Source organism: Cynocephalus volans, chromosome 11, assembly GCF_027409185.1.
Source record: "Cynocephalus volans isolate mCynVol1 chromosome 11, mCynVol1.pri, whole genome shotgun sequence".
Lineage (NCBI taxonomy): Eukaryota > Metazoa > Chordata > Mammalia > Dermoptera > Cynocephalidae > Cynocephalus > Cynocephalus volans.
In genome coordinates, this window is record NC_084470.1 from 72,646,716 (window position 1) to 72,659,195 (window position 12,480).

A 12,480-nucleotide genomic window follows, 5' to 3' on the forward strand; every position below is an offset into this window, starting at 1 on the left:
AAAACAGGTCAGGATCAGGAGAATTAAGAATGCTGGTAAGAAGTAGGGCTTGGTGTTTTAAATGCGAGTGGTCAAGGTGGAACTCTGAGAAAGTGATATCCAAGCTTTAAGGGCGAAGGAGTGAACCATTGAGCTATCTGGGGTAGAGTGAACAGCCATTGCAGAGGCCTAAAGCAGGAGCCTCCTGGGCTGAGCAAGCAATAGAAAGGTCAGATCCAAGAGAGCAATCAGGAGAAAATGGTAGGAAATGAAGTCAGACAGGTGACAAGGACAGTGTATATGGCCTCAGAGGCCACTAAATAGGTCTTAGCTTTACTCTGTGAGATGTGGGACGCCATTGGAAGGTTCTGAGTAGAGGAGTGACATGATCTGACTTCTGTTTTAATAATACCACTGTGGTCGCAGTATTGAGATAGTCTGCAGGGGGCAAGGGTAAAACCAGAGAGACCGTATAAATGATGGCTATTTCAGTAACCCAGACAAGAGATGATGATGTTGCCAGACCTTCCAAATTCTTAAGAGAATTGAAGTCTGTACTTTAATGAACTTTTTCTTAAGTTTTTAAATAACAACTAATTTAAGACAACACAGTTTGAGTCAGTCTAAATAGGGCTGCAGGATTCTGCCTTGTGCTGACAGTTTGCTACCTGGGCTATAGAAGTGGAGAAGGAATTCAGAGAAAGGTGAGGACTTTGGGCCAGGCTAAGTTGGGGAGGATAAGAGTTGATTTGAAACTCGAAAGCTTGACTTTGGTTAGCACCTGAGGCTGAAGAAAGGTGAAAGATAATGGCGTGCAACTATTCACAATACCAGAAAGGTGGAAACAGCTCAAATGTCCATCAGCAGATGAAAGGATTAACAAATGTGGTATATCCACACAGTGGAATATTATTCAGCCATAAGAAAGGATGAAGTGCTGATACCATGCTTCAACATGGATGAACATGGAAAACATTAAGCTAAATGAAGGAAGCCGGACATAAAAAGCCACATATTGTATGGTTGCATTTATATCAAATATCCATAGGGGGAAATCTGTAGAGACAGAAAGCAGATGTGATTTCCAAGGGCTGGGGGAGGAGGGGTGGGAAGTGACTATTTAATGGGTGCAGGGTTTCCTTTTTGGGTGATTAAAATCTAGATATAGTGATCTTGGTTGCACCACATTGTGAATGTACTAAATGTCATTAAATTGTATACTTTTAAATGATTAAAATGGTGAATTTTATGTTATGTGACTTTTACATCAATAAAAAAAAAGGTAATGGCACTTAGCAAAACTCTCAGGGATGCATATTTTATGTCTTGGATACAAGTAACTGGTTTAGCTGGAGGGTAGTCTTTGTAAGGGGGAATGATGAGTGATAAGGGAGGAAGAAGGTTGGGCCAGATAGCAAAAGATATTGACTACCAGGCCCAGGAGGTTAGCAGTTGTAAAATATAGCAGTGTATATTCCATGAGGAAGAAGGAAACTGAAGAGAGGTTGGTGCTTTGGGAATCCCAGCTAAAGGTTGAGTTTCAAAGCAAAGGAAATGACCTCTGGTTTTATCAATCTGTGATATTGCTAATCACCTGATAGTTTTGTGACAATCTCACAAAAGTCTTGAAATTGAGTTTCTTCTTTTAAAAAATATCCTTACTATGGTTCCTGATTATAAAAGTATGTTAAAAAATCTAAACATTATATAAATATGTATGTTAATAAAAAGCCCCTTTAAAGAATTCAAGCCCCTTTGATGCTTTGATCCCCTGCTCCCCTTGAGATAAGTCCAGAGTTATCTAGACTGTTTTTTATGCATTAGACTTAGCATCATCATCATTATTACTTTTTCTCAAAACTGGACACACACTACGCATAGTAGTTTTGCATGTTTTTTAAAATTTATATCTTGGCTGCCTTTCTATTTCATTCTTTTGGACTGCTACATTATATGCTATACTTTTATTTGTAAAAACAAAAAAATTGAAAAGTAAATGCCACATACCTCTAACTAGAAAGAGGGTGAAGTATTATAAAATATAAAAGTAGCTAACACTTACTGAGCACTCACTATGTGCCAGGCACTGTTCTAAGCATACTGGGTTCATTGACTCCTCATAAAAGCCTGATGAGGTACATATTATGATGATACTCCTTTTACAGAGGATCTAACTGAGGCAGAGATGAAAAGTGTCCTGCCAAGGCCTAGAGTTAGGTGGCAGCAGAGATAGGCTCCAAGACCAGCTTCAGTTCCTACTCATGGTTGCCATAAGGGACACTGGCTGGTGGTGTCAGATCACAGGGCTTTTTTCAAGAGAAATTAGTATGGAATTTTAGGGGAGATTTTTCAAATCTTAATGTTGGCTTAAAAAAAAACCCATAGTTTTATTGAGATGTAATTCAAATAAATTGATATAAATAAATAAATAAATAATAAATTCATGTAAATTTACCCATTTAAAGTGTACAATTTAATGGCTTTTAGTATTTTCACAATGTTGTGCGACCATCACCTCTATCTAGATCTAAAACATTTTAGCATCCCCAATGGAAACCCCATTCCCATTAAGCAGTCTTAATCTTCCCCAGCCCCTGGAAGCCACTAATCTGCTTTCTGTCTCTATGGATTAGCCTATTCTGGATAATTCACATAAATGAAATAATATAATATGTGACCTATTTTGTTTGGTTTCTTTTATTTAGCATAATGTTTTCAAGGTTCATGCATGTTGGAGCATTTATCAGTGCTTCATTCCTTTTTATGGCTGAATAATATTCCATTGTATGAATATACCACAATTTGTTTATCCATTCACCTGTTGATGGACTTTTGGGTTGTTTCTACCTTTTGGCTATTATAAATAATGTTGCTAATGAATATTGGTGTACAAGTGTCTGTTTGAGTCTCTGCTTTCTGTTCTTTTGCATGTATACCCAGAAGTGGAATTGCTGGATCATATGGTAATTCTATGTTTATTTAACCTTTCATGTAACTGCCAAACTGTTACACAGTGGTACCAGCAATGTATGAGGATTCTAGTTTCTTCACATCCTTGCTAATACTTGTCTTTTTCTGTTCTTTTGTTTTTGTTGTTGTTGGGTTTATTTTATTTTATTTTATTTTATTTACTTATTTTTTTAAAGATGACCGGTAAGGGGATCTTAACCATCGACTTGGTATTATCAGCACCCTGCTCTCCCAAGCGAGCCAACTGGCCATCCCTACATTGGGATCCTAACCCGTGGCCTTGGTGTCATCAGCACCACACTCTCCCAACTGAGCTGTGAGCCAGCCCTTTTGTTGTTGTTTTTTATTATACCTGTCCTAGTGGGTGTGGAATGGTACCTCCTATGATTTTGGCATGCATTTTCCTAATGACTAATGATGCTGAGCATCATTTCAATTGCTTGTTGGTCATTTGTATTATCTTCTTTGAAGAAATGTCTATTGAGATTCTTTGCCAATTTAAAAAATTGGGGTTGTCTTTTTTTTTAATTTACTGAGTTGTAAGAGCTCTTTTCACATTCTAGATACAAGTTCCTTATCAGATATGATTTGCAAAAATTTTCTCTATTCTGTGGGTAGTCTTTTCACCTCCTGAACAGTGTCCTTTGAAGCACAAAAGCTTAATTTTGATGGAATCCAATTTATCTCTTTGGCTCTGCTTTTTAAGAAATACCTGATAAGTCAGATTTCAGCCCCCCAACCACTGACTTGTGATTGCTGCTCTGCTGCCATTGCTCCAGAAACGATTTGGAAAAATGCTTTGTGAAAATACGTGTTTTCTGGGCTGGCCCGTGGCTCACTCGGGAGAGTGCAGTGTTAAGAACACCAAGGCCCCGGGTTCGGATCCTATATAGGGATGGCCGGTTAGCTCGCTGGCTGAGCGTGGTGCTGACAACACCAAGTCAAGGGTTAAGATCCCCTTACCGGTCATCTTTATATGGGAATAAAAATAAAAGAAAGAAAGAAAATACGTGTTTTCTGAAGTGGAGAGAGGTAGGAAGGTCTGGAAAGCAGGAAAGGCAGATTTCTCACCAGGAGCAATTTTGTTTCAGTTTCCCTTTTCTGCACCTGATTTTCCTTCACTTAGAGCAGCTTGGGGAACATTGCGGCAGGAGTGTGCTCAGTGGAAAGGAGACAGAGGATCAAGGCCTCTGGGTCCTGAAGATTTTATGTTGATCAAAAGAGAGTAGGGGTTAAAAGAAAAGGTCAGAAACTTTGCCTTGAGCCATAGATTATGCTATTTAAAATCAGAAAGGCCGTGATTGTGTGTTTCTGGGAAGAAAAGCTTAGGGACCAATATGTCTAAAAAGTCATATGGATTAAGATCTCACCTTTTATATGAGAATTTCTTTGTGCGTGCTAACTTTTCCATTCCTTTTAGAGGGAAGGAGGGATGGAGGCAGGGAGGGAGGGAGGGACAGAGAACTTATTCATTCATAGTTGTTCATTCACATGTTACTGAAAAATAGTTAAATCTGCAGGCTTTTCCATTCCTTTTCTATACTTCTACCAAGAAAAGGAGGGCTTTACTTTGGAGGTGGAAAGGGAATGCAAGTTTTGTGGAACAGTCTGTTGTTCGAGAAGCAGTATAAGTCCAGATAGTCTACTAAATAAGAGTGTAAAGAAAGAATGTGGAAAAGTCAGGAGTGCTGTTTTCTGGATATGTGGCTTTGCTTAGAGCTGGAACTTTGCTGAGGAAAGGGGAAGAAACATCTGTGTTGTTCCTTTCCTCTTGTACTAACACACCTGCATTGTTAGTCCTAGAGTTCACCTGTAAGGCATTTTGCTGATCAGCTTGGGGACCTGTCCACCACACATTTTATGTTTTGTGGGGAAGTGGGTTCCTGGTTCCAAGTAATCTTATGTTGGGAATGCAAACTGTTAATCCCTGGGAGATGAAGTACGTATCTCATTGCCACCTTGATTTCATACCATATATTCTTAACCCCCAATCCATGAAGTTCTGTGATGTAGAGGCGAGGATGAGTTCCCATGTGCTTAGTGGGAGGAATCAGGAAAGATTTTGTTTAAAAAAATGGAATTTGAGGAGGGACTTGATTGGAAGATAGGATTTCAGCCAAGTGAAGGAAAGTATTATAGAGGGAGTAACTTGCATGAGCAAAGGCTTTGGAGCTAGGAGTTGGAGGGGAGCATGTTTGAAGCTATGAATTGGTCATTTTGGCTGGACCTCATAGATTACCTGCCGGAGGGAACTGAACACTGTAAATGTGGTGGAGCTGAGGTGGGGCAAACTGTACAGGGCCTTGAATGCTAAGAAAGAAGTTATTTCACTGGCCAGTGGGGAGCCCCTAAAAATGTTAGAACAAGGTCTGAGATAACTGAAGTCATACTTCAGCAGGTTTGATCTGCTAGTATAGTGTGGGTAGATTAGAATTGGGGCTTACTATGTGACAGGCATGGTGCTAATAATAATAGCTGACACTTATAGTGTGCTTTTGCACTATTCTTAACGTTCCTGTTAAAGTAGCTACTCTTGTTTTACTCATTTTATAGATGAAGAAACAAACACCAAGAGGTTAAGTGATTTCCCCAGATTTATACAACTAGTAAGTGGTAGAAATGGGATTCAGCCCGGGCAGACTGGCTCTAGAACCCATATTCTTAACTGCTGGGCCCATACAATGGTGATGTTTATAGTCACTTCAGTGAAAGCTCTGTCAATACTAAAGTGACATAGGAAATTATTTTTAACAGTGTGTTTAATCTTTGCATTGTATTGCATCTGAGGTAGTGCACTAGTAGTGCACTAGAACTTTATTCAGTCAGCTGCCTTTTATAGCTGAATGTCTAACTTTTCCCTTCCTTTTCTGTAACTGAAACCTTTCTCTCTGTTTTTTTGAGATTACTTAATCTAAAGACTTTAAATCAAGTTTTCAAATCAAGTTTGTCATAAAAGTACAGGTCAGTATTAAATCCCTAGAAACATTTGAGCATTATTAATTTATTACGTTTTGTGTTACAGTTTATTATAATTTGTTACCTTTTATATGTGTATTTTTAAAAGTTTCTCTCATATCAAACATCATTTGCCATTACTGATGAATGTTTCTTTGGGAAAATTCATATGCATTTACACACATATGATTAAGAAAACAAACCAAAAGTTCAAGGCTTTGAACTGCTTAGCAAAAGATGCACTTCATAGAATGAGTATGTGTACAGGATAAGTCTTCAGAAAGATAATTATCCCTCATCTTAAGTACCTGCCATTGCAACTATCCTTATTATTCCTAATTTTGCGCTTGACTGTCGGGAATTCCAGCTACTGAACTGATGAATTCAATTTACTCCTTCTACTGTTCTCCCTCTACTGGAATACTGATATATTTATGACAGGCTGTAAGGTATTTCACTAGAGGGAGCACGGTTAAGGAAAGGACTGCCTGTGATACCTCTTATGCAGAATAGAGCCCTGGTTCTGTCTGGAGAAGAAAGAAGGAAAGAGAGAGGTGTGGTCAGAGGAACTCAAGAGGATGTGAACAAAGGTTCAGCCAATTTTAGGAGGATATAAAGAAATCAAAGCCAATGTATTCCTAAATCAGTGGATCTGAATTTCTTGTTACTCAAATAACTTCAATCCTTTGGGGTTGATAATGGAGAATCTCTGTTACTAACCTTGTAATTTGCACAGATAAATATACTGTAGTTACTGGTTTTCAAGTTTATTAAAATGTTATATTGGGACCAGTGTGCCACCCTTCTTCTCCCCCCACCCCCAAATAAAAAGGCTTGTGTGGGGTTTTGCATCTTAGAAAAATTTTTGGCAGTTTCAGCCTTTTTACATTAAACTAGATTTAAACACTGGAATGATTAACTTTTACTTTTTTTTTTGTACATTGTGATGCCTTTTGCCTTTAACGAAGCATTTTACAAGTGAATCTGTTGTGCAAAGAATCTTTTTTGTAAAGAGAGACCTTTTCACCCTTGGCACCTACTGGGAACATCCCTAAATTTGGATGGTGAAGTAAGACCATGTTTAAATACATCCTTGGAAGGGAAGAAATGCTCAGAACTTGGCATCATTTCACTTCTGACAGCCCAGTTCTTAAGCCACATTAATCTAATTGGAGGTGAAAACTTTTTCATAAGAGCATTTTGAAGAATTAAATTTTTCCCCTACTTCTTACTTTTTTCATATCCTTAGCGAAATTACTATGTCGTGTTCACGTTGGTGCCTAGTAGAGTGCCTGCTATGTAGTAGGCAATCAGGAACTGTTTGATTAAATTGAATTCTCATTATTCAAGCCTTATAAAATATGTATCATTTAAATGTACAGACAGATACTGAAGTTCCTCAGAGCTATAAGACTTCATCAGAAGTACATTGGCAGAAGCACTGGTTGATGTCATACAAGGTACACTACTGTATGAAAATAAGATATTAAGTGAATAGAAATTGTATTGGCTGTTTTCTTTTTATAATTCTCGGGTGTACAGGAGGAATATTTAGGTAAGAGGTCGTCAAGTTCTTTATTATGGCCTGGTAGGTAAAACTAAGTATTTGACTTTCTGTTGTACTCTTGATTATAAGCTGTGTTTTTTGTACTGTACAAGGAACACTTTTTAAGTGTTGCCAAAATTTGAATATCAGATGCACTTTCTCAGTTTACAGTTTACTTTTGTTGGTGACTCATTCCAACTATTAAGAAATCCGAAACAACTATGGATATCAGAAACTGCCTTTTCTAGGAGGAATTAGGACATTTTTATGGATGAAGAAAGAGTATGGTAAAATACTTTGGCTGCAGCAAAAGAAAATTGGTTGGGGAGATGCCCAGAATTGCCTGTCTTTCTCTTGTCCCCACATCCTCTTGGTATTGAATTTCCTAGATAAGGATTAAGCTGAGTTGGTCAGTTTGATATGACACTTATTCATAGTGTTATTTCTGTTAAGCTTTGTATCAAGTGCTTTCAGTGAATCTTTTTATGTGATTCTCCTGAAGAGGTCTGGCTTTATTTCCATTTTACAGATTAGGAAACTGAGGTGCAGGCAAGTTAGGTTACTTGCTTAAGTTTACATAGCTTGTAAGTGGAAGAGCCAATATCTGAACCAGCAACAGCAAGACTGGCTCCAGAGCCCTCCTTCATTGTCCTCATCTGTAAATTATAAATAACAACTTCTACCTTACACAATTGTGAATATTGAGATAATGCAGTGTGGTATCTAGCAATGCCTGGCACCTAGTAAGTGCTCAATAATTGACAGCTGCTAGTAGTAATAATTTCCGTTAATAATGGTTATAACGCTAAAAGGATACTTAGTATTTTTCATTTTGAGCCTTGTTATGTTTTCTGTATTACATCAAAAACTGTGAAAAAAAAAAAAGAAGAGGTATCTAAGAGAAATTAGGATAAAAGTTGAAATAAATCGCTGTATTGATCCGCATTGGCTAGAAGTCACATTAGAGAATATTGAAGTATTTTCACATGTAAAAAGAGAGAAATCAGCAGTGTCTTGGAGAAGTGGGACTGTACTTCATGTTTGCCATTTTTCCTCTTGTTTTCACCCTATGCTTTCAGGGATCAGAGGAGCTGTACTCAACAAACAGGAGCTTCCTTTGGTGTCTATATGGCTGGGTAGCCCTAAGCTTTTCTTTTCAATGGTAGCTCCAAATGCCATTAAAATGCAAATTTTCATTTATCTTAAATGTAGAATTATAAAATTCAAAGTAATAAATTGTGTACTTTAGAAAAACATAGAGGTTGGGTTTTTTTCTAATTATACAGACTTTTCAGTGATTTGGAATGAATGAAAAAATTGAAAATCTGCACGGGGACATCCAAGGTATGTTAAGAGTTGGGAACCCTATTGTTGCCAAGGGAACTGTATGTTTTACCTGTACATTTTTCTCATTGATCTCCTATGTAGAAAGTTAAAGCTTTAGAAATGATTTTTTAAAATTAAATCCTCCCAATCATTTCTGCCATTTTCTCTTATTTTGATAAGGACAGGAAGCATCCATAGTGTCTCTTTTTGGACTTGTTTGCATGCAATCTGGAAAAATTTTACACAATCATTTCTAAAATAAAAATTCGTCTCATGTGTGTGTGTGTGTGTATACAGTATATAAAAGCTTTTAAATTTTGAACCTAAAACAAACCCTCTCCACTGGAGTCCTGACTTGTGTTTGGGTTGCAATAACATTTCCTTATTAATTTCTTTTTTTTTTTTTAATTTCACAGTTTATTTTTTTCTTCCATTTTTTCTTTGTGTGTGTGTGTGTGTGGTAAAACATATATAACATAGGTATTGCCTATTTTTCATTCTTAAACATTTTTATGTTTCTTCAAGTTGGACTTTGTATAGTCAACAGAGAAGTTGGCCACCTCTGTCACACCAGATGTTTGAGATTAAAAAACAAACAAAAAAATGAATAAGCCAGCTTCCTCCCTGCTTAGAGAAAGCACCTGTAAGCAAGCAGCTCTGACACACGTTGTTACAGGAGTAACACGTATGTACCGCCGTGTGAAACATGATGATCAGGAATCATTGTATTGGTCTCAGGCTTCAAATTTTCATGTCAGTTTTAGCTAACAGTAATAATAGCGACATATTGAAAGTGCTTGGTTTGTCCAGTACTGTTCCAAGTACTTTGAATGCTTTAGTTCATTAAGGAGCCTTTTATTTTTTCCATTTTTATCCTATCATTTAAGAAAAAGCCGTGTGCGCTTGCGCGCTTGCGCGTGTGTGCTTAACGAGAGGTTCTAAGTTTTGTGGGCCAATGCTTAATTTAGTGAACGAAATCTGACAGAACAGTGTCTTCTAAACATGTTTTCTAGAAATTCTGTACATTTTCCTAAACCCTGGGTTCTTGCGCAGCCCGAGAAGAGACGACCATAAAGAGGGAAAGACTAGCAACGTGAATTATAATGGAATCATATTTTTTAAATGGCAAGCTTTTATTTTCGGGGTGAATGAATCACTTCTATGAGCGATGGAAAGGCAAACACAGTAATTTGGGGTTGTTTCCAAAACATGTAAACGGATTAAAGATCACCTCAGTCTCTCTCTTCCACTCCCTCTTACACTGATTTCAGGGTCCCCTCATTGCTTGATAAGAAGTTCAAATCCCCAGGGCGCAAACTGTGATCCCCAGTTGTGGGTATGGGCGCATATATGGGCAGCATCGCGCGCGCACAGGGCTGCAGGCTGACACCTGGGCCAACACCTGGGCGGCATTTTCACGCCTGCCCGTTGTTTCCTACATGCCAGGCGCCCGCTCTGCGGCGGCTTCCCATTCATGCTTTTGACAACTGCGTGGCCGCCGCGAGCCGACAGCGCAGTGCCCCCAGCACCAGCCCCTCTGTCCCCCGACGCCGGCTCCTGGCGGGAGTGCCCAACGGCGACGACACTTGGTGGTGTCCCGGGGCTGGCAGGCTCCTGCATAGGTTGCTGCGTTTCCGACTTCGTCCTGGCTCCACTCCGGGGGCTTGACGTGCAAACTTCGCCGGAGCTAGCCGAGAGGGAGGGACCGGTGTGGGGGAGGAGGCGGCGGGAGGCGCCTCCGCTTAAGGGAGCCGGCCGGGCGCCGCCGTTCGGAGGGACGCGCAGACGGAAGGAAGGAGCGGGGCCGCCGGGCCCGGCCGGGAGATGCGCACTGCCTCAGGGTGGGCAGCCGGAGGACCGGGAGGGCGGCTTGGGCCTCCCCGCCACGGGCCGTCGTGGTGGGGCGCGGGGCTGGGGCGGGGGCAGCTCCGAGCTCCGGCCTCCGCGCCGGGTCCTCCAGGCAGAGGCAGGCAGGGGACCCAGCGCCGCGGTAGTGAGCCGCCTGCGGCCGGTCCCCTCCCCCGAAGGGCCGCGGGAGGCGAAAGCGAAAGCGAGCCCGAGCCGCGGACTTTGCGCCTGGGGCGGGGGGGGGGCCCGGGGGCAGGCGTGCTGGGGGGGCTGGGCTGCCGGGGGGCGCTGTCAGCGAGCCCCACCCGCCCCGTGGGCCGCGCACGCCGCCGGAACTCCCCGGAGCCTCCTTAAAAGCGGCCCCCGCGCAACTCTTTCCCCCTTTTTTGTTACATTGTAGGAGCGGAAAGAATGTCGGAACGGGCCGCGGATGACGTCAGGGGGGAGCCGCGCCGCGCCGCGGCGGCGGGCGGAGCAGCGGCAGCGGCCGTCCGGCAGCAGCAGCAGCAGCAGCCGCCGCCTCCGCAGCCCCAGCGGCAGCCGCCGCCGCGGCGCCTACGGCCGGAGGACGGCGGCCCCAGCGCCGCCTCCACCTCGGCCGCCGCAATGGCGACGGTCGGGGAGCGCAGGCCCCTGCCCAGTCCCGAAGCGATGCTGGGACAGTCGTGGAATCAGTGGGTCGAAGCTTCCAAACTTCCTGGGAAAGACGGTGAGTGTCCACGCCCCCCTCTTCCCCACGTCCCCCGCTTCCCCCTTGCTCTTTCCTCTGCTCCCCTCCCCCTCGCCCCCGTCCTGTGACCCGCCCCCTCGGGGGTCAGAGATGCTATCGTTCGCTGGGTTGCGGAACGCGGAGGTGCCCACACCTACCCCGTGCGTGCGTGAGCGTGCGTCACACTCCCGGCCACTGACCTGCCTCTCCCCTCCTCCTGTGTGTGTGTATCTCCTAGGGACGGAATTGGACGAAAGTTTCAAGGAGTTTGGGAAAAACCGCGAAGTCATGGGGCTCTGTCGGGAAGGTGAGTTCGGTCCCCCTGACGGAGTCTGTGCAAACCCCGGGGAAGTTTCCTTGCAGCTTCCCCGGGGCCGGGAACTTCAGCCCACCTTACCCACTCCTCTTCTCCACCCCACCCCCCACCCTCCACTCGAGGATGCTGCCTGAGGAGGAGGGAGGGGGAGGGCGGCGCATTTGGAAAATCTGGTTTCCGTGGGCTTCCTGTAATGGGGAGCGTCCCAGGACCCTTTAGTGGAGGGTCGCTGGCGAGGTGCAGCTTGAGCAGCATTGCTTGGCGATGAGCGCCGTGAAGCGGCAGCGAGTTTAACCTAGATCTTCAGGTCTGACCCCCTTACAGAGAAACATAGCCGAAGAAGGAATTCTCAGCTTTAGAAAACATTCCCACGAATGCATAGGGGGTGGAGGAAGGGAATCCTTGCCGCTCGAAATTTTCTGCTGGCAATCAGAATGTATTTTGGACTTGGAAAAAGATGATGCTTTACCTGCGCAGTCTTAATTCTGTGGGATTTAGGATACTACCAAAAGATCATCACAACCTAGGAAGAGTGAAATTGGTCAGATTTTTTTGTGAGCTGCCAAGATCGGGGTGAAAAAAAAAATCCGCCAGAACTGTGTATGGTGAAATAAGCCTTTACTGCCCATAGCTAGTGAAATCAGAGTCTAATTATTGGTTAATTTTAAACTGTTTGGTAGAAGTATATTCTAGGGAAATATCTGTAGCTGAGTGTATGCCTCTAGATGAAAGTCAGGTGAAGTATCTGGAAAGTCAGACTTGACTTTCCTTGAGATTTTATTTTTCTTTGAATAGTCAGCCTTTGCTGTCTAATGCCTGCACCCGGCCAAG

The 12,480-nt window shown here is 42.6% G+C and overlaps 1 protein-coding gene across 2 annotated transcripts in view; it reads left to right on the forward strand.

The window, feature by feature from the left end:
• The window catches only part of ATXN7 (ataxin 7), a 145,284-nt gene that overhangs the window by 39,649 nt on the left and 93,155 nt on the right, over window positions 1-12,480 (forward strand). The window contains exons 1-3 of one of the 2 annotated variants that reach the window (XM_063114348.1): window positions 10,480-10,617; window positions 11,025-11,333; window positions 11,572-11,640. In XM_063114348.1, coding sequence (XP_062970418.1) covers window positions 11,036-11,333; window positions 11,572-11,640 — 367 coding nt within the window. In that variant the 5' untranslated portion in view covers window positions 10,480-10,617; window positions 11,025-11,035. Of the gene's footprint in view, window positions 1-10,479; window positions 10,618-11,024; window positions 11,334-11,571; window positions 11,641-12,480 lie in introns of those variants that run through there. The other variant, XM_063114349.1, reaches the window with a different exon arrangement.